The 19,465-nt window shown below is 44.2% G+C and overlaps 1 protein-coding gene across 3 annotated transcripts in view; it reads right to left on the reverse strand.

Moving 5' to 3' along the window:
- The window catches only part of LOC121083296 (E3 ubiquitin-protein ligase rnf213-alpha-like), a 64,388-nt gene extending 45,855 nt beyond the window's left edge, over positions 1–18,533 (reverse strand). Inside the window, exons 1-22 of one of the 3 annotated variants that reach the window (XM_040583536.1) lie at positions 18,379–18,533; positions 17,158–17,335; positions 15,974–16,056; positions 15,510–15,606; positions 14,920–15,047; positions 13,214–13,277; positions 12,575–12,614; positions 12,181–12,249; positions 11,891–12,067; positions 11,064–11,278; positions 10,093–10,385; positions 7,556–7,761; positions 6,519–6,692; positions 5,696–5,894; positions 4,756–4,820; positions 4,176–4,371; positions 3,659–3,778; positions 3,462–3,560; positions 3,118–3,246; positions 2,712–2,913; positions 1,735–1,914; positions 84–215 (exon numbers count right to left, since the gene is read on the reverse strand). In XM_040583536.1, coding sequence (XP_040439470.1) covers positions 84–215; positions 1,735–1,914; positions 2,712–2,913; positions 3,118–3,246; positions 3,462–3,560; positions 3,659–3,778; positions 4,176–4,371; positions 4,756–4,820; positions 5,696–5,894; positions 6,519–6,692; positions 7,556–7,761; positions 10,093–10,385; positions 11,064–11,278; positions 11,891–12,067; positions 12,181–12,249; positions 12,575–12,614; positions 13,214–13,277; positions 14,920–15,047; positions 15,510–15,606; positions 15,974–16,056; positions 17,158–17,263 — 2,974 coding nt within the window. In that variant the 5' untranslated portion in view covers positions 17,264–17,335; positions 18,379–18,533. Of the gene's footprint in view, positions 1–83; positions 216–1,734; positions 1,915–2,711; positions 2,914–3,117; positions 3,247–3,461; positions 3,561–3,658; positions 3,779–4,175; positions 4,372–4,755; positions 4,821–5,695; positions 5,895–6,518; positions 6,693–7,555; positions 7,762–10,092; positions 10,386–11,063; positions 11,279–11,890; positions 12,068–12,180; positions 12,250–12,574; positions 12,615–13,213; positions 13,278–14,919; positions 15,165–15,509; positions 15,607–15,973; positions 16,057–17,157; positions 17,336–18,378 lie in introns of all 3 variants that reach the window. The other 2 variants (XM_040583534.1, XM_040583535.1) reach the window with 2 other exon arrangements.
- Between the last annotated feature and the right edge of the window lie 932 nt (positions 18,534–19,465).

The following is a 19,465-nucleotide window of genomic DNA, read 5'->3' on the forward strand; positions in this document are numbered from 1 at the left end:
ACCAGGTCTTTATTTCAGGAGACAGGTTCCCATTCAAAAACCATATAGGCAGTCCAATCCTCTCAAATAGAATGGTATGGTACCTCTTATCACATCGCCTATGCTGTTGCATAGATGTAGAAATGAGAGTCTCTGCTGCTTCTGCTCTTCCAGTTGCGCATATTCCTCCTTTCTGACTTCCAGCACTGTTGCTATACAGCTGGAGACAGAGGAATCTGAGGAAAGAAACAAACAAAACCACCCATGCCCAGACCTCCAGATATAAAGGATTTTTGAGAAAATCATTTGGAGAGAGAGAAGAGCTTCTAGAAACATAACCATTGCTGTTAAAAAAAAACAAACACAAGCTTGAGTTTGCACAAAGGCAGTGTCGCTGGATCTAAAAGCAGCAGTATCAATCCGGAGCTGTTCTGATGTGACCACTGCCAAAGCCTAAAACACACGGATAAAGATTATTATTGCAGAAGAATTTGAAAGAAATTTCTTCCAGGTTTTGTAAAATTTACTTGATTTATTTTGAAACTGGCCTGTGATCTGATCTTGAAGGTTATTCTGTAATCAGCATAAATAACAACAGAAAAATAAAAACTAAATCCACTAAACTAAACTGAGTGGTGTGGTTGACATGCCTGAGGGATGAGTTGCCATCCTGAGGGACCTGGACGAGTTCAAAATGTGAACCTCATGAGGTTCAGCAAGGCCAAGTGCAAGGTCCTGCACCTGGGTTGGGGCAACCCCTGGTATCAACACAGGCTGGGGGATGAAAAGATTGAGAGCAGCTTTGCAGAGGACTTAGGAGTACTGTCGGATGAAAAGCTGGACGTGACCAGACAATGTGTGCTTTCAGCCCAGAAAGTCAACTGTGACCTGGGCTGCATCAAAAGAAGTGTGGCCAGCAGGTTGAGGGAGGTGATTCTGCCCATCTTTTCACTCTGGTGAGACCTCACCTTGGAGTACTGTGTTCAGCTCTGGAGTCCTTAGCTCAGGAAAGACATGGAGTAGCCCCACAAAAATGATTAGAGGCCTGGAGCACCTCTCCTATGAAGACAAGCTGAGAGACATGGGGTGGTTCAGTCTGGAGGAGAGAAGGCTCCAGGGAGACTTTATAGAAGCCTTTTAATACTTGGATGGGTCTTGGGGACAGACTATTTAGTAGGGCCTGTTGTGATAGGACAAGAGGTAATCGTTTTAAACTAAAAGAGAGTAGATTCAGTCTAGATGTAAGGAAGACATTTTTTACAATGAGGGTGGTGAACCACTGGAACAGGTTGCCCAGAGAGCTGGTAGATGCCCTGTCTTGGGAAACATTCAAGGTCAGGTTGGACGGGCTCTGAGCAGCCTGATCTAGTTGAAGATGTCCAGGCTCATTGCAGGAGGGTTGAACTAGATGACCTTTAAAGGTCCCATCCAACCCAACCTTCTGTGATTCTAACACCACAAATAGAATTCTCTAAATAAATCATAAGAACACTTCAATATTTTAATTGCTATCCATTGTACAGAGAAGAGTGTGGCTTTCTGTCCTTCATAGTGTTAACAGGGCTAAAAATCTTGCCTATATTCAGCTTTCATATTTTTTGCCTTTGTGTTTGTTCTCTTGCAGATAATTTTTTGGTTTCTTTGTATTTTATATACTTTTGCAATGGATATATTTTCTATTTGCCCCATTGCATGGGAAAACACACCACATGGAACTACCGTTTGGGGAAATAAATTTGGAAACTGTGAGCTTACCACAGATGCACAGTATATTCTGAAATTGCTCTTGATGCTGCAAGATGATGGACAGTACATTGCAGGAGATGTCTCCTGAGAAAACTTGGTGCTTCAGATTGTAGAAGAAATCAGAAAACTGGGAAAGCAGGATTTTTACTTTTTCACTGATCTGACTTTGAAGCTTGTGCTCTGATTTTTCTGTAAAATAGATGAAATCTAGTGATAGAGCAGTGATTTCAAAAGAAGCAGTTTCCCCACTAGATTCCTTTTTAACATACATCCCCAAGATGAGCTAGCAGCTTCACAGCACCCCACCTCCAAGGCATGAATAGCAAGGGGATCTGTTATAGCCACCTTTGCGAACCGGACAGATTTGGTTGTTTTCCACTTAGATGGCCAACACCAGCATTTGGCAAAAATGTTACATTTTTCTTAGTCAGTGTAAAATAGCGTTTTTCAATTGTTTCAGGTACATGGAAAACAAAATGTGTCTTTTGAGGACTCTGGCCTAGATTTGGTTATAAACCTCCTTCATGTCTGAGACAAACCTCTGGGGTGTTTCAAAATTAACATTTCTGTTACTTTTTTTCATTGTCAGAGAGTAATTTATTTTAATACCCATATTTTTATTTAGAAAATGAAACACCTCCCATGAATGTGCAACAAAACACCATTTCAACTGCAAAAAGAAACTGAGATTCTTCTTAGTTTCTGAAATGAAACATAATTTTTCCAGGATATGTGATTATTTTGCCTCTTCCATTTTGCATTGCCAATAAACTTGGCAGATCTCTGAACAGAGCTACTGAAGCCTCATATTCCTTTCTAGCAAAAGAAAGAACTTGATCAGAAACTACACCCAGGTCCATGGTTGAACTTTTGTTTGGTGTGGGATTTTAGTGAAACATGCATCAGATGTTGCTTGGCTCTCAGAGCCCACCAAAGCTCACTTCTAAAACAAGAATTTTAAAAAAGCCATTCTGAGGGAAACTCACTGACAGCATAGAGGACATCACAGGTCACAGGAGAGCTGAGCGTCTCTGTGAGAACTGCTTCTCTGGTGTCAACAAAGCTTACATTTTCCAGCATGCTCATCTTGTCTGAGAATATTTTCTCAGCAACAGCAGAAAGCACTTTCCTAGCAGTTGACCTGTCTCTCTTGAGGACTTCGGAAGCCAGTTTTCCTAAGATGGGCTCCTGTAAGGACAAGAAATTTATCCTCTTAGTTGTAAATAAGCTTTGCAGAACCTGTACCTTTACAGAAAATTCCTCTCCCACTCCATTAACCCACCGCAGGCCAAATGATTACAGCTAGCAAGGTAGGTCAGCTCGGTGTGACAGTAGGTAGAGACTCCCAGCTGTGCAAGAAGGGATGTTGCTATTTAGAGGGAAACTCCATACCTCACTTTTCATAAAGTGTTTAATATTTTGAATGACACAATCTGTAAAGCAGCTCTCCAGATTTGTATTCCAACACTTGTCCTTCTTCATGAATTCCAAGTAGAGGTCCAGACGTTTTCTGTTATCTACCTGCAAGAAGGAAATACTTAAGCTGCATTTTTTTTCTGGGGCCTTGCCAAATATCATTGGGTTCTCACAGTGCAGGAGGCTTCTACACTAGCAAGGAGCTGACTGCTTCAGCCCTCATCATCCAAACACTGACTGGGACAAAACAGAGCATCCTGGGATCAGGAGAAGTCTGAGCATCACCCCTTCCTGATTGGAGTTAAGTAACCATAACTTACTTTCTCCAGCCAACTTTCTACCATGCTGTATATCAGGCTTTGCCATTTCTGAGTCCATTCCACACAGAGGATCTTAAATGAGAACAGCTCATGGCACACCTGTGGCAAAAAAAGCAAAGCTGGTCACCTGGGCCTCAGGGTATAGATAGACCTTTCAGGGTGGGTGATTATCCCTTCTGTGGGTTCTTGCTACTCACATTGACAGTTTCCAGGAGCTGTTTATTTCCCATGAGTGGTCTGAACAAGGATTTTCCCAGCCACTCCTTGATGTAACCTGCATACTCATTGAACCTTTCTGAGATAAACTGCTGAAATTCCTTGGAAAATAAAATAAATAGAAGAAAAAAAAAAAAAGAGAGAGAATTGGCAAGGAGAGCCAGATTTTCACTCTAGCTTTTGATTCTTAACTACTGCGTACAGAGTGAAAATGAATTTCTTCCCATAACTATCAAGGGTCTCCAAGAAAAAAAATGGCTGGCAGACTTTGAGATACTACCATCTTTCTTTGCACATCTCTGTTCATGCACACCCTCCTCATTTGCGCCAGCACAAATTCCGACAGTGTTAGAATAAGTAACTGAGAAAGGTAGCTACATACTCTGCTGTCACTCCAAGAGTTGGGCATGCCTGAATGAAGCAAACCTGAAATCCTGGCCCTTCTCATGAAAAGACATGGGTATGTGTCTTCATGAAAGCTATGGGTGTTGGTTTTACCTGATTTTCTTGCAACACATCTGATTTTTCAGCAAACATGTCAAGTATCCGTAGCAGTGACATTATCAAGCTAATAGGCATTGCATAACTGTGCTTTAAGGAAAATAAAAGCAACGCGTAAGTTGAATTCAGACATGGCAAGATATCCTCCTCATGTGTGGGCTTCATCAGCTGCTTGGAACCCTGTGGCAGGCACCTGTGGACAGAGGAAAGCACAGTACACTCCTTGCCTAATTCTAATAGCATTTGAATAACAGTCAACACAAACTTAAGGTTAACTGTCTATTTGCTGGACAATGCTACGCAGTCTCTGCCAACACAGCCACTTATGTGTCTGAATTTGGAGCTGAATCCCACAAGGTGAGGTGGAGGTAGACTGTTTGACAGGACAAGTTCCCCGGTGAAACTCCTTCCCATATACTCCTCAGCCCCAGAGGGGTTTAAAAGATTGTGACATACAACTAACGAAGAAAATTACTACAACCTCCCTTGTTCTGCTCAACGGCAAGTATAGCCATTCCTTCTCACCTCCTCTACAGACCTGTCCCAGTATTTCTCCTCTTAAAAGGTTAGCACTTACAAGTCCTTGAACCAGAATGCCATCCTTTCAGCAATGTTGTCCACAACTCCATTCAAATCCTTTTCCTGAATAGAAGGTAAAAACATACACTGAAAACAACTGTGAAAACACCTCTATTCCTATAGCTGAGGTGGTATCCTATGAAAACTGGTAAGTGTGGGACCTTATGAGAATTTTTTTCCTGCCCAAAAGCCCAGTACTTCCAGATGGAAAGGCAGATCTAGCTGCTATTAAAACAATTGCTTTAGATCCCACAGAAGCCACATGTCTCCAAGATCTTTGAAGTTTGGACGATGGTGTGGGAGTGCTTAGATCAGATTTTTTCCAGTGCAAATTAGAGCGTGTTGGGCGTAAATCCTATAATAAGCATAAAAAAGTAGATTTTAAGTGGAATTCCTCTCCAGGGCCTCAGAGGATGTTACAACAGCCTAATCAAAACATAAGTGAGAATGGCAGGAAGTAGGATCCCACAAACAAACTAAATTTTGATTTTAAAATAATCACTCCCCTCAAAATGCAAGTTAGATCTTTAACTTCCTTCTTTCATCCTTTCCAGCTTTAAACAAAGTTTCAATGGCTTGATCTCCACAGAGTTCATTTTGCGTGCTGCTTTTGGGGACAGGATATAAAAATGGCTTAAAGTTTCTAATTAAAATTCACTCAATACAGCATTTGCTAGCCATTTTTCCAATGAGGCCAAAAACCAGTGAGATCCCCTTGCCATTTCTCTGTTGCCACTTCTCTCAAAACATGGGTATTGTATTGAGCTCTTATTCCAGGGTCCTATGATTCAACCCTTTTGGATTTGTTGAAAACTTCTTCAGGAGCCAAGGAGGCTTTCTGGCTCACCTGTAAAAAATTGCACAACTTTCCATAGCCTAGGAAAGAAACAGTAACAAGAAATCGATCTATTACTGTGTATGTTGTCTGATTGCCTTACATGCACTTGGGATGGTTTAGACACGATGTTAACAATGCGTTGGTACACAGTATCCAGGAAGAGCTGAGGTGGAACCTTGATTTGGAGCAGGGAGTCCTTGGTGAATTTCTCCAGTGCCAACATCTCCAAGACTGTCTTTGCCAGAGGAAAGCAGTTTTCAATGAATGACTTGTGAATCTCTATCATCGCCATGACTTTCCTATGAAAATGGACCATCAGCAGCAGATGAATTTTGGAGTATCAGGAAGCACTTTGTGCTGTCTTATGTTTTCCTGCAGCTGGCAAACATGGCACTGGGCTTAAAGAATAGGTTGCTGGATGCTGAATGGGATATCTGGGATTTTATAGCAAGTGAATTTACACAGTAAGACTATTTTTTTTTTTTGAGGCTTTTAAAGAAGGAAGTCTGTGTTTGAAACTTGTGTGAGTGCACATATATGCCTTTGCTCCCTGTACAGTTTGCCTGCAGATAGGATATTTTGGGGTCAATCCACCTTTCTCCCTGTGAAACAACACCTAAATGAGGATCAGGGGATAGTTCTCTCCCTAAAGCCACTCACAACAAGCTGTCTGAATGAGACTGCACAGTCCTCAGCTTAGTCTTCCCCTTCCTCCATTCACCTTCAAACACCCTCCTCATCTAGTCAAGAGCCCAGGACAGGAGTAGGATGTGTGAGAAAGTCAAAGGCTTGTATTCCAGGGAAGAAACACAAAGTTTCTGGTGGTTAGAAGCACACAAGCAAAAGCAATGCAAAAATACTTCAATTGTAGAACAGCTTATTTCCCTGATCCAGCCTTGATGGTCTCTCCCTTTCAAACCTACCTCTGCTTCTCTTCATCATTTCTCAGCTGCAACAAATGTTGTAAGGGAATGGTTTGTGAAAAAAAGGTATCCTCTGTCTTCTCTGTGATTGCATATAACAATGGAATCAGCCAAATCCACAAGGTGTCATTTTTATTACTTAAGCAAATTCCCTTCACAGATGAAACGTATTTGCTGAAAAGAAAATCACCAAAAATCTCCGTCAGTGGTCAGAGCTCCCATAAACACTTCTTACGATGTTTCCTAAGAACCTTTCCCCTTGACCCAATGGCATTCATCTTGCCAACATGTAGTTGCATGAAGATGTGTGAAAAAGAGCAAGAGCTTGCTTCTAGAAGCCTTATCAGCAGACATTCATGTACAACAAATGAATCCCACCCAGCTTTCCCGTAACAATCTCCCTCCGTAAGTTGTATGTAGCAAAGGAAAATCAAAAGAACTCAAATTCTATAGGTTATATCAAAACGGCATGACAGAATATAGTAATCTTTGGTCTAATATCTCCATTTTTGTAAGGCTCAATTCAACTGTCTATGTAGAAGTGTTAATTCTCTTTGAGGTGTCTGGGACAGCTAAGGTAGACCTGCAGGGTTTTCAGATATGAACCAGAACTTCTGGGAGATAAAAATCCTTTCCAATTGCCAAGCAGGTGCCTTGATGAGATAGCTAATGGCACCTAAAGCAACACAGATGCCCACCTGAGTCTTGTATCTCCGAAGTTTATAACAAAAGCCCAGACACCTACAGATGTGCATGAATGTAAGGGTCTGAATCTCAAACCAAAGAGATTGCCTGCCAAATACAGGACCTGCAGCTCTCCTTCCATTGGAGACCTGGCAGAGGGGACAGGCTTCACAGGTTTTGGCAACCAGTGGCAGAAATACAGCTAGGAAGCACTGAAGTGAAGGGGAAAGTGTTGGGGAATGACATTCTACTTCTGTCTTCACATAATTTCTTCATAGAGGAAATAGACCAATCAACTGAATGGCTACAGAAGGATCTGTAACTCAAGAAAGTAGGATGGCACTTTTAATTACCTCTTTCCTTTCAGGTACTTGAATTTGCCTTGAAACGGGCCGATGTCCTGGAAGAGTTTTTCAATCTTGATGATTACTTCTTTGCTTAGTGGGATTTTATAATGAAATGAAGTGTGTAAGGCAAAAAGCAGCCCATCATCTTTATGCTCCTCTGTCTCCAGCAATTCAAGGATCTTGTCCATGAACTTTATCATGTTACCATGCAACTGGAAAATGAGAATAAGGAGAGTTTCACCAAGACTGACAAGACAATTTTACTTGAAGAGCTAGGAAGGGTTCAGGAAGGAGGATGGAAGATGGAAGTTGCTAAGAAACATTATCTGGAGGCAAAAGCCTTGCAGTTAGACCACTTAATTAAAGACAGGTTCCTGCCTTTGCAACAGCTAAGAAATTTCTCAGCTTCCATAGTGTCCTACTGCCCAAGGAGAATGTTCTCCTGGCTGTCAGAAGTTGACCAAGCAGATCTTGTGTGCTGAATCCACTCCGGCACCAGGACCATACTAGCCACCTGTTCTAGGATGCTCCTACCACAGATGAAGTATAGGCAAACAGATTTTCAGTCTCCCAGCTGAGCTGGCAAATCAAAGGGAATAAAAAGGAATAATGGAGATTCGTTCAGAGGTCTAGCTTAGTATAGGAGTATAACATAACTCCATGACTGAGAAACCCAAAGGGCAGATAAACACTTTCACCTAAACACAGATGCAGCACCTGTCACTCAACTCCTCTCACTAAGATTTCCCTGTGGGTGACTTGCAAGGCATTGTTCTACATCCTGAGTAGTCCAGGTGTATTTCAAACTTTCCACTGTGTGTGACCTCTTAGGATACATCCACAGTGTAAGACAACATCAGCACCTAGTTGACTGTAACGTAGGCACCTAGTTCTCTTCTGGATATACCCTGCTAACTCCCTCTGAGGCAAGCCCCAGACTATGCCAGGTGGATGTGGCACCTCAGCTCATGAACAGCACTAGTGGGTTTTGCCTGGCCAACAGCCTAACACCCACCAGGCTTCTCACCAAATCTCTTCTTGTGGGCCAGGGTGAAAACACAAGGGAGGTGAAAAAAGTCATGAACAGAGGATGACAGTTAAATAGGGAAAGCAAAAGCTGTGCACGTAAGCAAAGCAAAAAGAAAAAATAATATGCTACTTCTCATTGGCATGAAGATTTCTAGCTCCTTCCTGGGTGGCAGGGTCTCAGCATGCGTAACAGTTGCTTGGAAAGACAAAAGCTATAACTATGAACATCCCTGCTTCCTCATCAGTCTCACCTATTGTTGCTGAGGACAACATCATATGATATGGAATACCCCTTTGGTCAGTTTGGGTCAGCTGTCTTGCTTATGTCCCCTCCCAGCCTCTTCTCCACCACCAGCATACTTACTGTGGGGAGTGGGCAGAATGAGGAAGCCTAGACGCTGTACAAGCACTGTTCAGCAGTAGCCAAAACATTCATGTTATCAACACTCTTCCAGCTTTTAGCCACAAATGCAAGGCACGGCACCATATGCTATGAAGAAAGTTAACTCCATCCCATCCAGACCTAGTACCATCTCAGCTAGAAGCCATGCTGGGATGGGAGGAGACATCAGTGGTCTCTGTTAGCCATGGAGATTTTGGCTTTTTATTGTATTTGCAGGGAAGGGATTCACTTCCATGAACAATGAGAATATTGACTTCGAACTTTCTTCCAGGATTCCCACTCAATCCATGGCAAGAGATGGATGTGCCCAGGGAAAAATCCCACCTGTCCACCTTAGGATAAGACAAACAGCCTCCCCTTTGTCCCTTTCAGATCAGTCTCTGCTGGTAATCAAGGGAACTGGGGAGGGGGAGCTTGCTCAGATGGACCTGTTCACACTGAAAGTGGTTCTCATCCCAGGAAAGTAAAACCCTGAAAGAAGCAGTTTCAGCCCAGACAGGATCCATCATTGTAGTTGATAAGGACTGGTAGGCCATTCCTCTGACTGAACATCAGTGCCTACTGAATGGTTGACTCTCTCTCCAGTCCTTCAATGACTCTATTGACTACTTTTCAGCACCTACAACAGGAGCTAAGAAATTCATCATGTATGCACCCAGTTATTTTTTAGTATGCCAATTTCATTTTAGGTGTCTGCATCCTTAAAATGCATCCTACCCTTGGTTCATACCCCTGAGAAAAAAGTCAAATTGGACTCTAATTTTAGACTTTAAAATCAGATATTGAAGTCAGAACATAACTACATGTAAAATTTTTTTTTTCCATGCAGGATTCTCAAAAACAGGGTAGTCTTTCCATGGATCAGCCTCAAAGCTAGTTCTACAAATGACACCATTTGGGTCTGATTCCAATAGAAGATCTCCTTTGACCTCACCAGGCTTTGGGTCCAACCCCAAAATTGGAAAAAGCAATGAAAATAAGGTCCAGCCTTTTGATGTTCTCTGGCTGTGGTTCAGAATCCTACATGGAATTAGAGGTAGCTGCAGAAATTTCTCTTCATGAGTCTGTCTACCTGAGAACTACTTGCTACTTTGGCTTGGTGTATACTTACCACTTGCTCAGTAAGATCAGTTGGAAAATACGGTTTGCCTTTCACAGCATCCCCAACATAAATTTTGAAGGTCTCTGTGTAGATCTTCAGTTTTCTTTCTATAGTCTTAAAGTTATTCTGGAGCCTGATGGGCCAGAGAAATTCATCTGCAAGGTATTCTATAATACTGAAGTTGACTGACTTCTGAGGCAATGTATTTGAAGACCAAAGTTTGAAGGAAGACAAGTATTTGAAGCAACTTTTTTTCTCCTCATGAAAATAGCACTTCATGTTTTCAAAAATGGTCCATGTTCCTGGGGAGGAAATCAAGGTTTGTGAATGAACCTTCAAACCTATAAAGGGTTAGTCTTAAACTGACTCTGAGCTAATGATACCAATTGCTTTATATGAATGCCAAGCCCAGCTGAGCCATAACTGAGCCACTGATGCACAGAACTCACCGTGCTTATTCAGCCCTAGATATCTCACCTGTACTTTAGATCTAGAGTCTGGTGTGCACAGCCCGTGGTTGATTCTATTGCCCTAACAATACGTGCCTACTTTTTCAGTTATCCTGGCATATTCAAAACATCAGATCTCACACTGGTCCTCCAGCTCACCTGCACCCTTCTGGAACGGCAACTGAAGGCCTGATGGTAAATGCAAAGGTATTCAAGGCTTTGTTACACACTCTTGTTTGCCAAACAATGAAAAGCCTGAATTTGTTCTGGGAAAAAGCTAAATAACTTAAGCACTCCTTGCAGAATAGTTTGTGTTTGTGTTACATAAAGAATCAGTTTGTGTTAAATAAATAGCCTATAAGCCTATGTATCAAAAATCCCCACAATAACAATGTTTCCATTGTAGGAAGCAGGGGCTGCCCTACTGCAAAGCAAAACAAGGGAGCGTTCAAGTTCACCTGCTGCCTGCAAGGATTTGTTGGTCATATTTCACTCTTACAGTCCTGCCTTTGAAGAAAGTATAACACTTACCATCTGCTTTGATCTCTTCCTTGGGAATGTTAATGACTCGATGTAATTGACTCTCAATATTATTGGAGTCCATTTCATATATATGCTCTAAATCACATAATCTCATCTCATGGTCAATTGAGTGCACTTGGTTAAGGATAGCATATTTATAAAAAATTGGTCCTTTCTGTAGGTCAGAAATGGGGATTATTGCTTGGCCCACAATCAGGTTTTTTCTAGAACAGAATAAAGAAGAAGATGAATTAGTTACTATGCCATAAGAAGCTTCCTTCAGGTTCAATCCCAGATGGCCTTTAGCTGTACAAGTCAGTTCACACAGCAAGAATGAGCAACCAACATTCACATTCAAAATGCAAAGTTCAACAAAATGCTTCTGGCCTTCGTAATGACAGACAAAAACTTGATAATCTGACCTGAGCTTGAAGGTTTGTCAGACAGGAAAGAAATAAAAATAATTGGTAAGACATCTTGATGTGAACAACCCTGGTCCTAGTTTTCTAAAAAGAATGGGAAATACATCTAGAGATATTCCTGTTGAGCGCTGCAACTGTACCAGAACTGAGGTCTCGACTCACTCCATTTTCTCTCATGCAAGTCACCTGATGACATTTGAAAAGCTCTGTAACATTTTAGACCTCTGTGAAGAACTGGCAGATCTGATGCAGGACCTACAGAGGTTAGACTTAATGCTGTAACTCGTTTATACAGATACCTACATTTAGGTGCCTTTGTCTGGAGCTGAAGGCCAGGGTGGGACCCTAAATCTGGAGTGAGCTATATGCTTTTGAAAAGTGTGGCATCAACATACATTTAGGTATGATTTTTACCTTTTTTTCAGAAGAGCAATTTCCTGGTATTGCCCAGGTTGCTTGTAAAAAGCAACACAGATTTTGGATGAATTTTCAGAAAACCTGGATTTTTTTGACATTACAGCAACAAACTCTAGGGTCATTGTTTCTTCCGTTCGAAGTCTTTCATTGGACAGATAGGGATTCTCCAGGCAGCTGTTGGAAGGGAAAGAAATAATGTAAGGTCCACATCAAGATGCCTTCCACCACTCTGTCGCCATCTTCACCTGATCCACCTCAGGACTTCAGGGCATCATTCAAACACTCACATGCATTTCTCCCAGCCTCTGGCTGCATCTCTGGGAAGAGGAGTGTCTTCTGCATAATTTCGTCCAGTCCTGGAAATATCCTGATTACCATAAAGTATTTACAGTGGTCCCTGCTGCTTACATGCAAGTATCAACCTATTGTATGAATAACTCAGATACAGACAGCATGCTGTGGACCAAGAGGCATTGCAGAGACCAACTCCTGTCCTGCAGAGCCTCTACTTGTCTCCATCTCCATCTGCTGATTGAGGAAGGAGTTTAAGGGTGGAGTAGCCTTACAGTACTAAAGCTAACCCCCTCCTAAAGACAGCTCTTTTCTCAGCAAGCACCCAGATCTCAAGCTCCTTGAGGTCTGGTGGGAAACCCCACAGCATAAGTCTCCACATCAACAAACCTGCTCTTGGGTCCTAGGTTTTCTTTGCTTTCATGTTCATCTGCAAGGGAGGAGAATGTTTGGGTTAACATCATCAGAAGATGCACCAGGCCGAGAAAAACTAGAAGATAGTTGCATACTGGGAATGGGAGAGAAGCTCTTGTAGTTAAAATCCTCACAGCTTGGGTATGGTCCTCTGGGTCTTTGAACCAAAAATCTCAGCCCACTTGTGTGACCTCCCACCTATCTTGCCAAGCTCCACCAATGCTTGGTACAGCTTTGTGCTGGGGATAGTGACATGGAGCAATCTGTTCTGCTGGGGGTGAGAGTGAGGGCAAAGAATGGGCCTAAGGACAACAGTTAGCACACCCCACATTGGTGGAGTTATGGATGGGAACAATGGGTGGAAGGACAGCATGTACAATTATGCTGAACAATCAGCTTTGAGGCTTCTCTTATCAATTGCCTTTTGCCACGGGTAGTTCATGACAGTAAGCCAAGTACCTCTAGGCATTCTAACAATCTAACAATCATGTGGCATTGCCAGGAGCCTTTGACTCCCAGCCAGGACCTGCACAGTCAGGCCTGCTCTTCACAGTAGTTTGCATCACATTCACATTAGAGCAGAGATGGCAATGCTAAAAAACACTCATCAGTTACCTCTTCTGTTACAGATTTCTTGCTCTACCAGTTCCTCTCTCCTCTGGTGATCCACGATCTCGTTCTTGCAAAAATAAAGTTTTAAAATTAAAGAAAAAGAGAACTCCAGCATTGATTCAAACACCGAAGTCCAAACAACACAAGAGGCACAGGGCATGGGATGGTGCAGAGCTGAAGCCATTCAGCCTTTCTGCCAGTGTTTCTTTTTGTCGTTTCTGCTTTGCATGCAGCAAATTATGAGTGTGAAGAGAAGAAGAGCTGCATCTCAGCGTAACTGCAATTGAACTCAAGGTGTCACCTTGCAAACTCCATGCTAGTGACAGTGCTACCCTGCATGCTATAGGGGAGGGAAATACAGCCTCCACCCATTGTCCTCAGAGGTCCCCATGGAGTTCAGCCATGACTGAGTTTGCTCTTTAACAGTTACAGTGTGATTCCCACTCAGAAGCCATTCTGAGTTCCTTGAATGCTGGGGGTCCTTGATTTCTGATAGCTCCACTCGACTGGAACTGGCATTCAAATAATGCTTGCCCTGTGAGCTCAGACACAGCAGACTGCTGCTGGTATGCTGGGACTTGTTGGGCATGGGTCTTTTCCTGGAGTGGAGTTGCTGGGCCACAGCAAGGAGAAGAATATGTGTACTAATGGCCATAATTAGTCTCCCTGCTGTGGGCTGTATCAGCCCAGGCTTCCGTAAGTGCCAAAGGACTTTTGGAAGAACTCTAGCATTTGAGGCAATGTTAAAGCAAAGCAAGGTTGTGGCCTGGCCAGGGAATAACTTCTCCTGAAGCAGGCAAGAAAAAGATATAAACAGTGTAAGGCCTAATATTGTTTGTCTCAGGAATACTGGCAGCACAGAAATTCCAGCCTCTCAGAATATTTTAGCCTAATCCAGTAATGCCCAAATGTTCACACAAAGTTCTGAAATTTGAAGGTGTACTTACACTCAGAGTTTTTACCCTGCTTCTACATGGCAATAAATCAATACAATCTGTTAGACCAGAACTTTTATAGTTTGGTAGTGGGCTTGATCAATGAAGAAAAATTCAGTGGGAAATCTAAATTTTCAAGCAAAGATTTTACTTTTTATGTGAGAAAAATTAAACAGCCTTTCAGCAGAAATTATCTTTCTCCAAACTGCTTTCTCATGATGGATTCGTTCCATGGGAAAAAAAATAGGTCAGACCTCAAACTTTAGATTTTTGTTTGTTTTATATGGGTGAAGAAAAAGCAGAAAGACACCTGATTTCATTTGCCATGATGGTGGTTAAAAAGAAGGCAAAGTCAAAGTAGTTCTCAGAACTACCCTGAAGACATAAAACAACTGGATATTGAGTGGACATGGCCATATGGAAATCTCTTCAGAGTACAAGCTGCTCTGTAGTATTGTCAGAGCCATCCTTTTGTTTCTGCTTCTTCCATCCAAAAGCATTCCCAGAGCCCTGTGCTGGGGCATGGCATCCCTTTGGAATCACTAGCTTGGAAGAACAAGCAAGGATGATACTCAGGCTTCTTAACGGGGCCTTTTTAGTGAGACAGGAAGCAGCATATAACTTCTTTAGCATTAAATATCTCAGTTTAAGGGTTTCAGTCACCAGTGAAATGTCTTAGGTAAAGCACAATTTTCTCACTGCATGACTTCTGTCACAAGTTTTTTGGCCTGAGTATATTCATTGGACATCAGTGATAGTCAATTAAAAACTCACCTCGTTAGCTCTGACAGAGGTGTCATCTGTGGACTGGGAGAATGATTTCTGTTGAGAATGATGATCTCCCAAGAGTTCTGCAATTGCTGTGTGTACCTGGAGTTTCTCTTCCTCTGCAGCATTTGGAGCTGAGCACAAAGCGAGATCAAGGTTTCCACCTGGTCCCATTGCTGGTGCCTGCCCTTCCCTTTGTGACCCAAAGCCACCAGCTGGCCAGCAGAGGGGCACACAGGAAGCCTTGGGGCCTGAAACACTGATTGCAGGAACCTGCAGACTAACTTGTCAGAGAACTGGGTAGAGCAAAGATCATCCAGGAGAGGTCTCAGCCAGGCCACTTTTTAGGGGTGCTCCCTTCAAAGGGCAAATCCCAGGGCTGGCCCCATCTTTTGTCTCACAGGCTCACTTCTTAGGAGCCAGGAAGTGAACCAATGATGCTGCAACACAGGCAGTGAGGGGAGCAGCAGCAAGGTAATATATAGGAGAGAGCAGGAATGCCCCTCTACTCCTTAAGATTGAATACTGACCTTCTTTTTGCCTCAGTTTTCCTAACCTTTTCTGCTTCATCAAGATATTTCCCAGTCACGCTGTACCTGAATTGGTGGGCAGTATCTTCCAGGACTTGCTGTCATATTCGGTTGAGGGCTCGCTTCTCACCAATCCCAGAGATGAAGTGGTATCACAGCTTTCCTTTGGGAATATTTTAAAAATCAGGATACACTCTTCAAAGAAGATTATGGGGGACTGGGTTTCACAGGGAAGGACTATGAATTCCAGCTCTGGGGATCTAATGCATGTGGTTGTCTCATTCGTAACTACTTTCCCTTGCCAGCCAGCTGTCGTTAAGATAGTCTACAACCTGCAAGTCTCCACTCATATTGCCAGCTTCTCTGTGGGACAGCAAATAGGGTGAAGCTCAGGTCATATGGGATGAGTCCCTGGATTTCCCTGCAGCCCCAGACCCTGGCTAAGTGATGCTCATAAATTATGCAACTTGGCCACCCTGGACCTAGAGAAACAGAGTTCCCACCTCAGTGTTCGGTCCTATAGCTTATACCTGGGGTGCAAGCATGGTAGCTGTCAGATGGTCTGTGCCGAGAGGTTGCTGCTTGTTGCTTTTCAGTTCTGCAGATTTCATTCCTGGTGCAAGAAAATGCATGTATTGAGCACAGTGTCTATCTTTACCATATCTGCTACAATAATACCAAGCCCTCTCACTTTGCTCCTAATAATGAAGGAGCATCAACTGTTTTCAGAATGTTCCCCTTTTCCAATTTGAATCTGCTGAAAGGTCTGGGCTGAGCCAGCAGTCAGAGCGCCCAGCTTTCCACCCTAGCGAGTGGGCTCATCTGAGCCAGCTGAAAGCTGGAATATCTAATCCAAGCCAGTTATCTAGATTTAGTAGAGACAAGTTAACAATAGTGCAGTGAAGGAAAATGTCATTGAAAAGGGTAAAAGAGAAGCACATGGAAAAGACGACGAGTAGATCTCATTTTGGGCAGGGCTTACACCAAGTTTTATGAAGTCAGGAAGCTCTCGATTCCCGCTGCTGAATTTCAGCCACATTTCTGGCCCTTCCAAGGAAAATCACCCCGAACCAAACTTGCCTGTGTCTACATTGTGTGGTAAGAGCAGATTGTGCCTGCAATGTGGTGCTCATCCAGCCGTCCCACCTGCTGACAGCACTGTAAAATCGCACGCATCAGCACTGCTCCTCCCTATTGTTTGGGACCAGCATAGGAATGTAAAGGCAGGGTCTGTGTCCCCACTGGGGACAAAGTTAGTTACAGGGCCTTTAATGCAAGTTGTGGCATCTTTTGCTTCTAGTTCTGCAGGCTCCGTGACAAAATCCCCGGGGGGTAAGAGACCAGCTGTCACATAACATGACGTGCTGCTTCTTGCAGACAACCTTTCTTTGGGCCTAGGGAGACTGAAGGGAGTTCACCATCTTTTTCTTTTTACCAAGCGAAGCAGCTTTTTTTTTTTTTTTTTTTTTTTTTTTTTCCTGGTAGCACTGATGGGAGATTAGCGTTATATACATTTTCTTAAAAATAATGCTCAGATATTTTAAACATAGGATAAAGTTCACCCTCCATTACAGGAGCTGGAAGCCTTCAATAGGCTTTCATTGTTTTACTGGTCTTTTCCTTACTGTATAAAGAAGCAAGCTGCTAGATTATAAACACCGGGGTCGGTTGGTGGCTGTTTTACATAATCTCCACCCACAACATTTCCTGTTACCTTCTTTATCATGTAGCAGGTCACTGCTGCCTTCCTCTGTGGAAGGAGGAACAGGATAAGGGTTCTCTTTGTTTTCGTCCTCTCTGTCACCCTCTACACCCTCCATTGCAGTAGCTCAGACCGGGGCAGACAAGGAGAAAACTTCAGCAATGAGACTTGCAGCTTCAGAGCTAAAGATCTAAAGGAAAGGTTAAAAGAACATAAAGATCAGCCTGAGAATGCCAGGTCTGGTCGTTTTATCTCCCCCATCCCTACCCCTGCCCCATGCAGTGAGGCAGAGAACCTCATCTAGTGGTTGCAGCCTCACTCATTTCAAATCCGCCTTCAAGCCATGTAGGGGTTTGTCAGCGCCTCTGAGAATGTTCCGGAGCATGGAAAAATCAGGTGTTTTTTACACCCTTTCCTGGAAACGTGACTTCGTGGATGCATTTTAATGAACCTCTATGGACTGAGACTTTCTATATGAGCAGAGTTCATCTCAGTCCAGCTCTAATTTGTGAAAGCAAAACAAAAAAAGCTGAAGTTTCTGTCCTGGAGACTCTGTGCCCTGCTTCACACTTTTTCTGGTGTCCTCCCCTCCCTCATCCCTGATACTGCGCTCAGCCATACTGCACATTGCTCAGCTCTTTCTCTCTCTAGCTTGGTCTCTAAAAGCCTTACACCTGTTCAGTACCTTTCCCATGCTTGCAGTTATGTTTTTTTCCTCTGAAACAGCAAAACTAGAAAACAATTCAAAATTATTTTTTCTCCTTTCCTGCCAAGTATTTCTCCTGAGATTCAGGAATGGGCAAGCAAAGCACAATTTGAACAGGGCTGTAAACCCTCCTGCCTCTGCTTCAGGTGCATGGGGAGACCCAGTGCCCTGTTCTGGCCTGGCCACGAGCTGGGACAGGGGAAACTGGGGCAGGGTCAGCCCCCCTTGCCCTCACCCAGATGGGGAGGCTTTCTTGGCCCCATGGGTGCCCAGGCAGCCTGTGGATCTGAGGCTGGAAGTGGCAGCTCGGAGGCAGCTGAGGCTCTGCAGGGTGAGCCCCAGGGCCAAGTGAGGCAGGAGAGAGTGGATGAAGCCCCAGGAGAGATGTGGGGCTCCCTGGAGACCCTGCCAGGGGAAAGCACCCACAGAAATATCCCCCAAAAGCCTCCTGCTTCTCTTGGGTTTAAAGTCTGTAAAAGGTCTGTGCAAAAGCCTTGGGAGACCCCAGGCCCAGAGCCAGCCCCTACCTTGTGCTGTGGCCACCTCAGGCGCATCTCCCCACCGGACTGGGCTGTCGCAGCCTCTTATACCCGCCTGGGTCTGCCAGCTGCCATTTCTCGGTAATCATTGGAAAGTGAAAGAAATTATCCAAGACGCGTCGGCGCCTTGTTTGTTTCCTTCTTGTCGCAGGGTGGAGGTGGAATTTCCTCAGCAAGAACAAAAGTTAGGATCTGCAGGGGTGTGAGAGCCCTGCTGGGGTGTGTGGCCATCCTGCCATGCCATGGGACAGCCCTGGCCTCCCCTGGCACCGGTGACATCTGGGGGTGCCTTGGCCCCATAGATGCCACCCACTCCCACATTCCTTGGGTTCCCCAGTGATTCCACTGGTGTCTTTGCCCCACAGATCCTCCATGGTCCTGAGGATCCTTACCCCAAGGTATTCCCCCACCCCATGTGCATATCCCTCTGTGCCCCAGGGATCTTCGGGGTGTCTCAGCTCTACAAATACTCTGGTGTCTCCAGGGACCTGGGGGCTTTCTCCCCCTCACCCCTCTCCAGCTCTGGCTGTCCTCAGGATCAAGAGATCTCTGCCGCATGTCCTGTGTAGTCTTTCTACACAAGTCCCCAGATATACTTGATGAGTCTTAGTCCCATAGGTTCCCTCATGGTCCATGGTCCCTCAGCCTCCCCCTGGCCCAATGGATGTTCTAGATCAGGGTCCTCAAACTACGGCCCATGGGCCAGATACGGCCCCCCAGGGTCCTAAATCCAGCCCCCAGTATTTACAGACACACACACACACACCCCCCGCAAGCCGGGGTTTGGGGGGGAAACCAAGCAGCCGCAGATGACTGCCTGCCACTTCATCTGCGCACCGGCCCCCTGGTTAAAAAGTTTGAGGACCCCTGTTCTAGATCCTAGCCATGACCTTCTGTCCTTGTATATGGGGCTGAAAGCCAGAGGTCAATGCTCCACTGCCCAGCACAGTGGAGCAGTCCCAGGTGAAGAACATGGCCAAGGCCACCAGCAAAGCTGCCATCAGGAGGGCAGTAGACCCTGGGGCTGCTCAGGGGAGATGCTTTGACTGCTGGGAAGGAGTCTTGATCTGCAGTG

The sequence above is a fragment of the Falco naumanni genome, chromosome 2 (genome assembly GCF_017639655.2).
Source record: "Falco naumanni isolate bFalNau1 chromosome 2, bFalNau1.pat, whole genome shotgun sequence".
NCBI lineage: Eukaryota > Metazoa > Chordata > Aves > Falconiformes > Falconidae > Falco > Falco naumanni.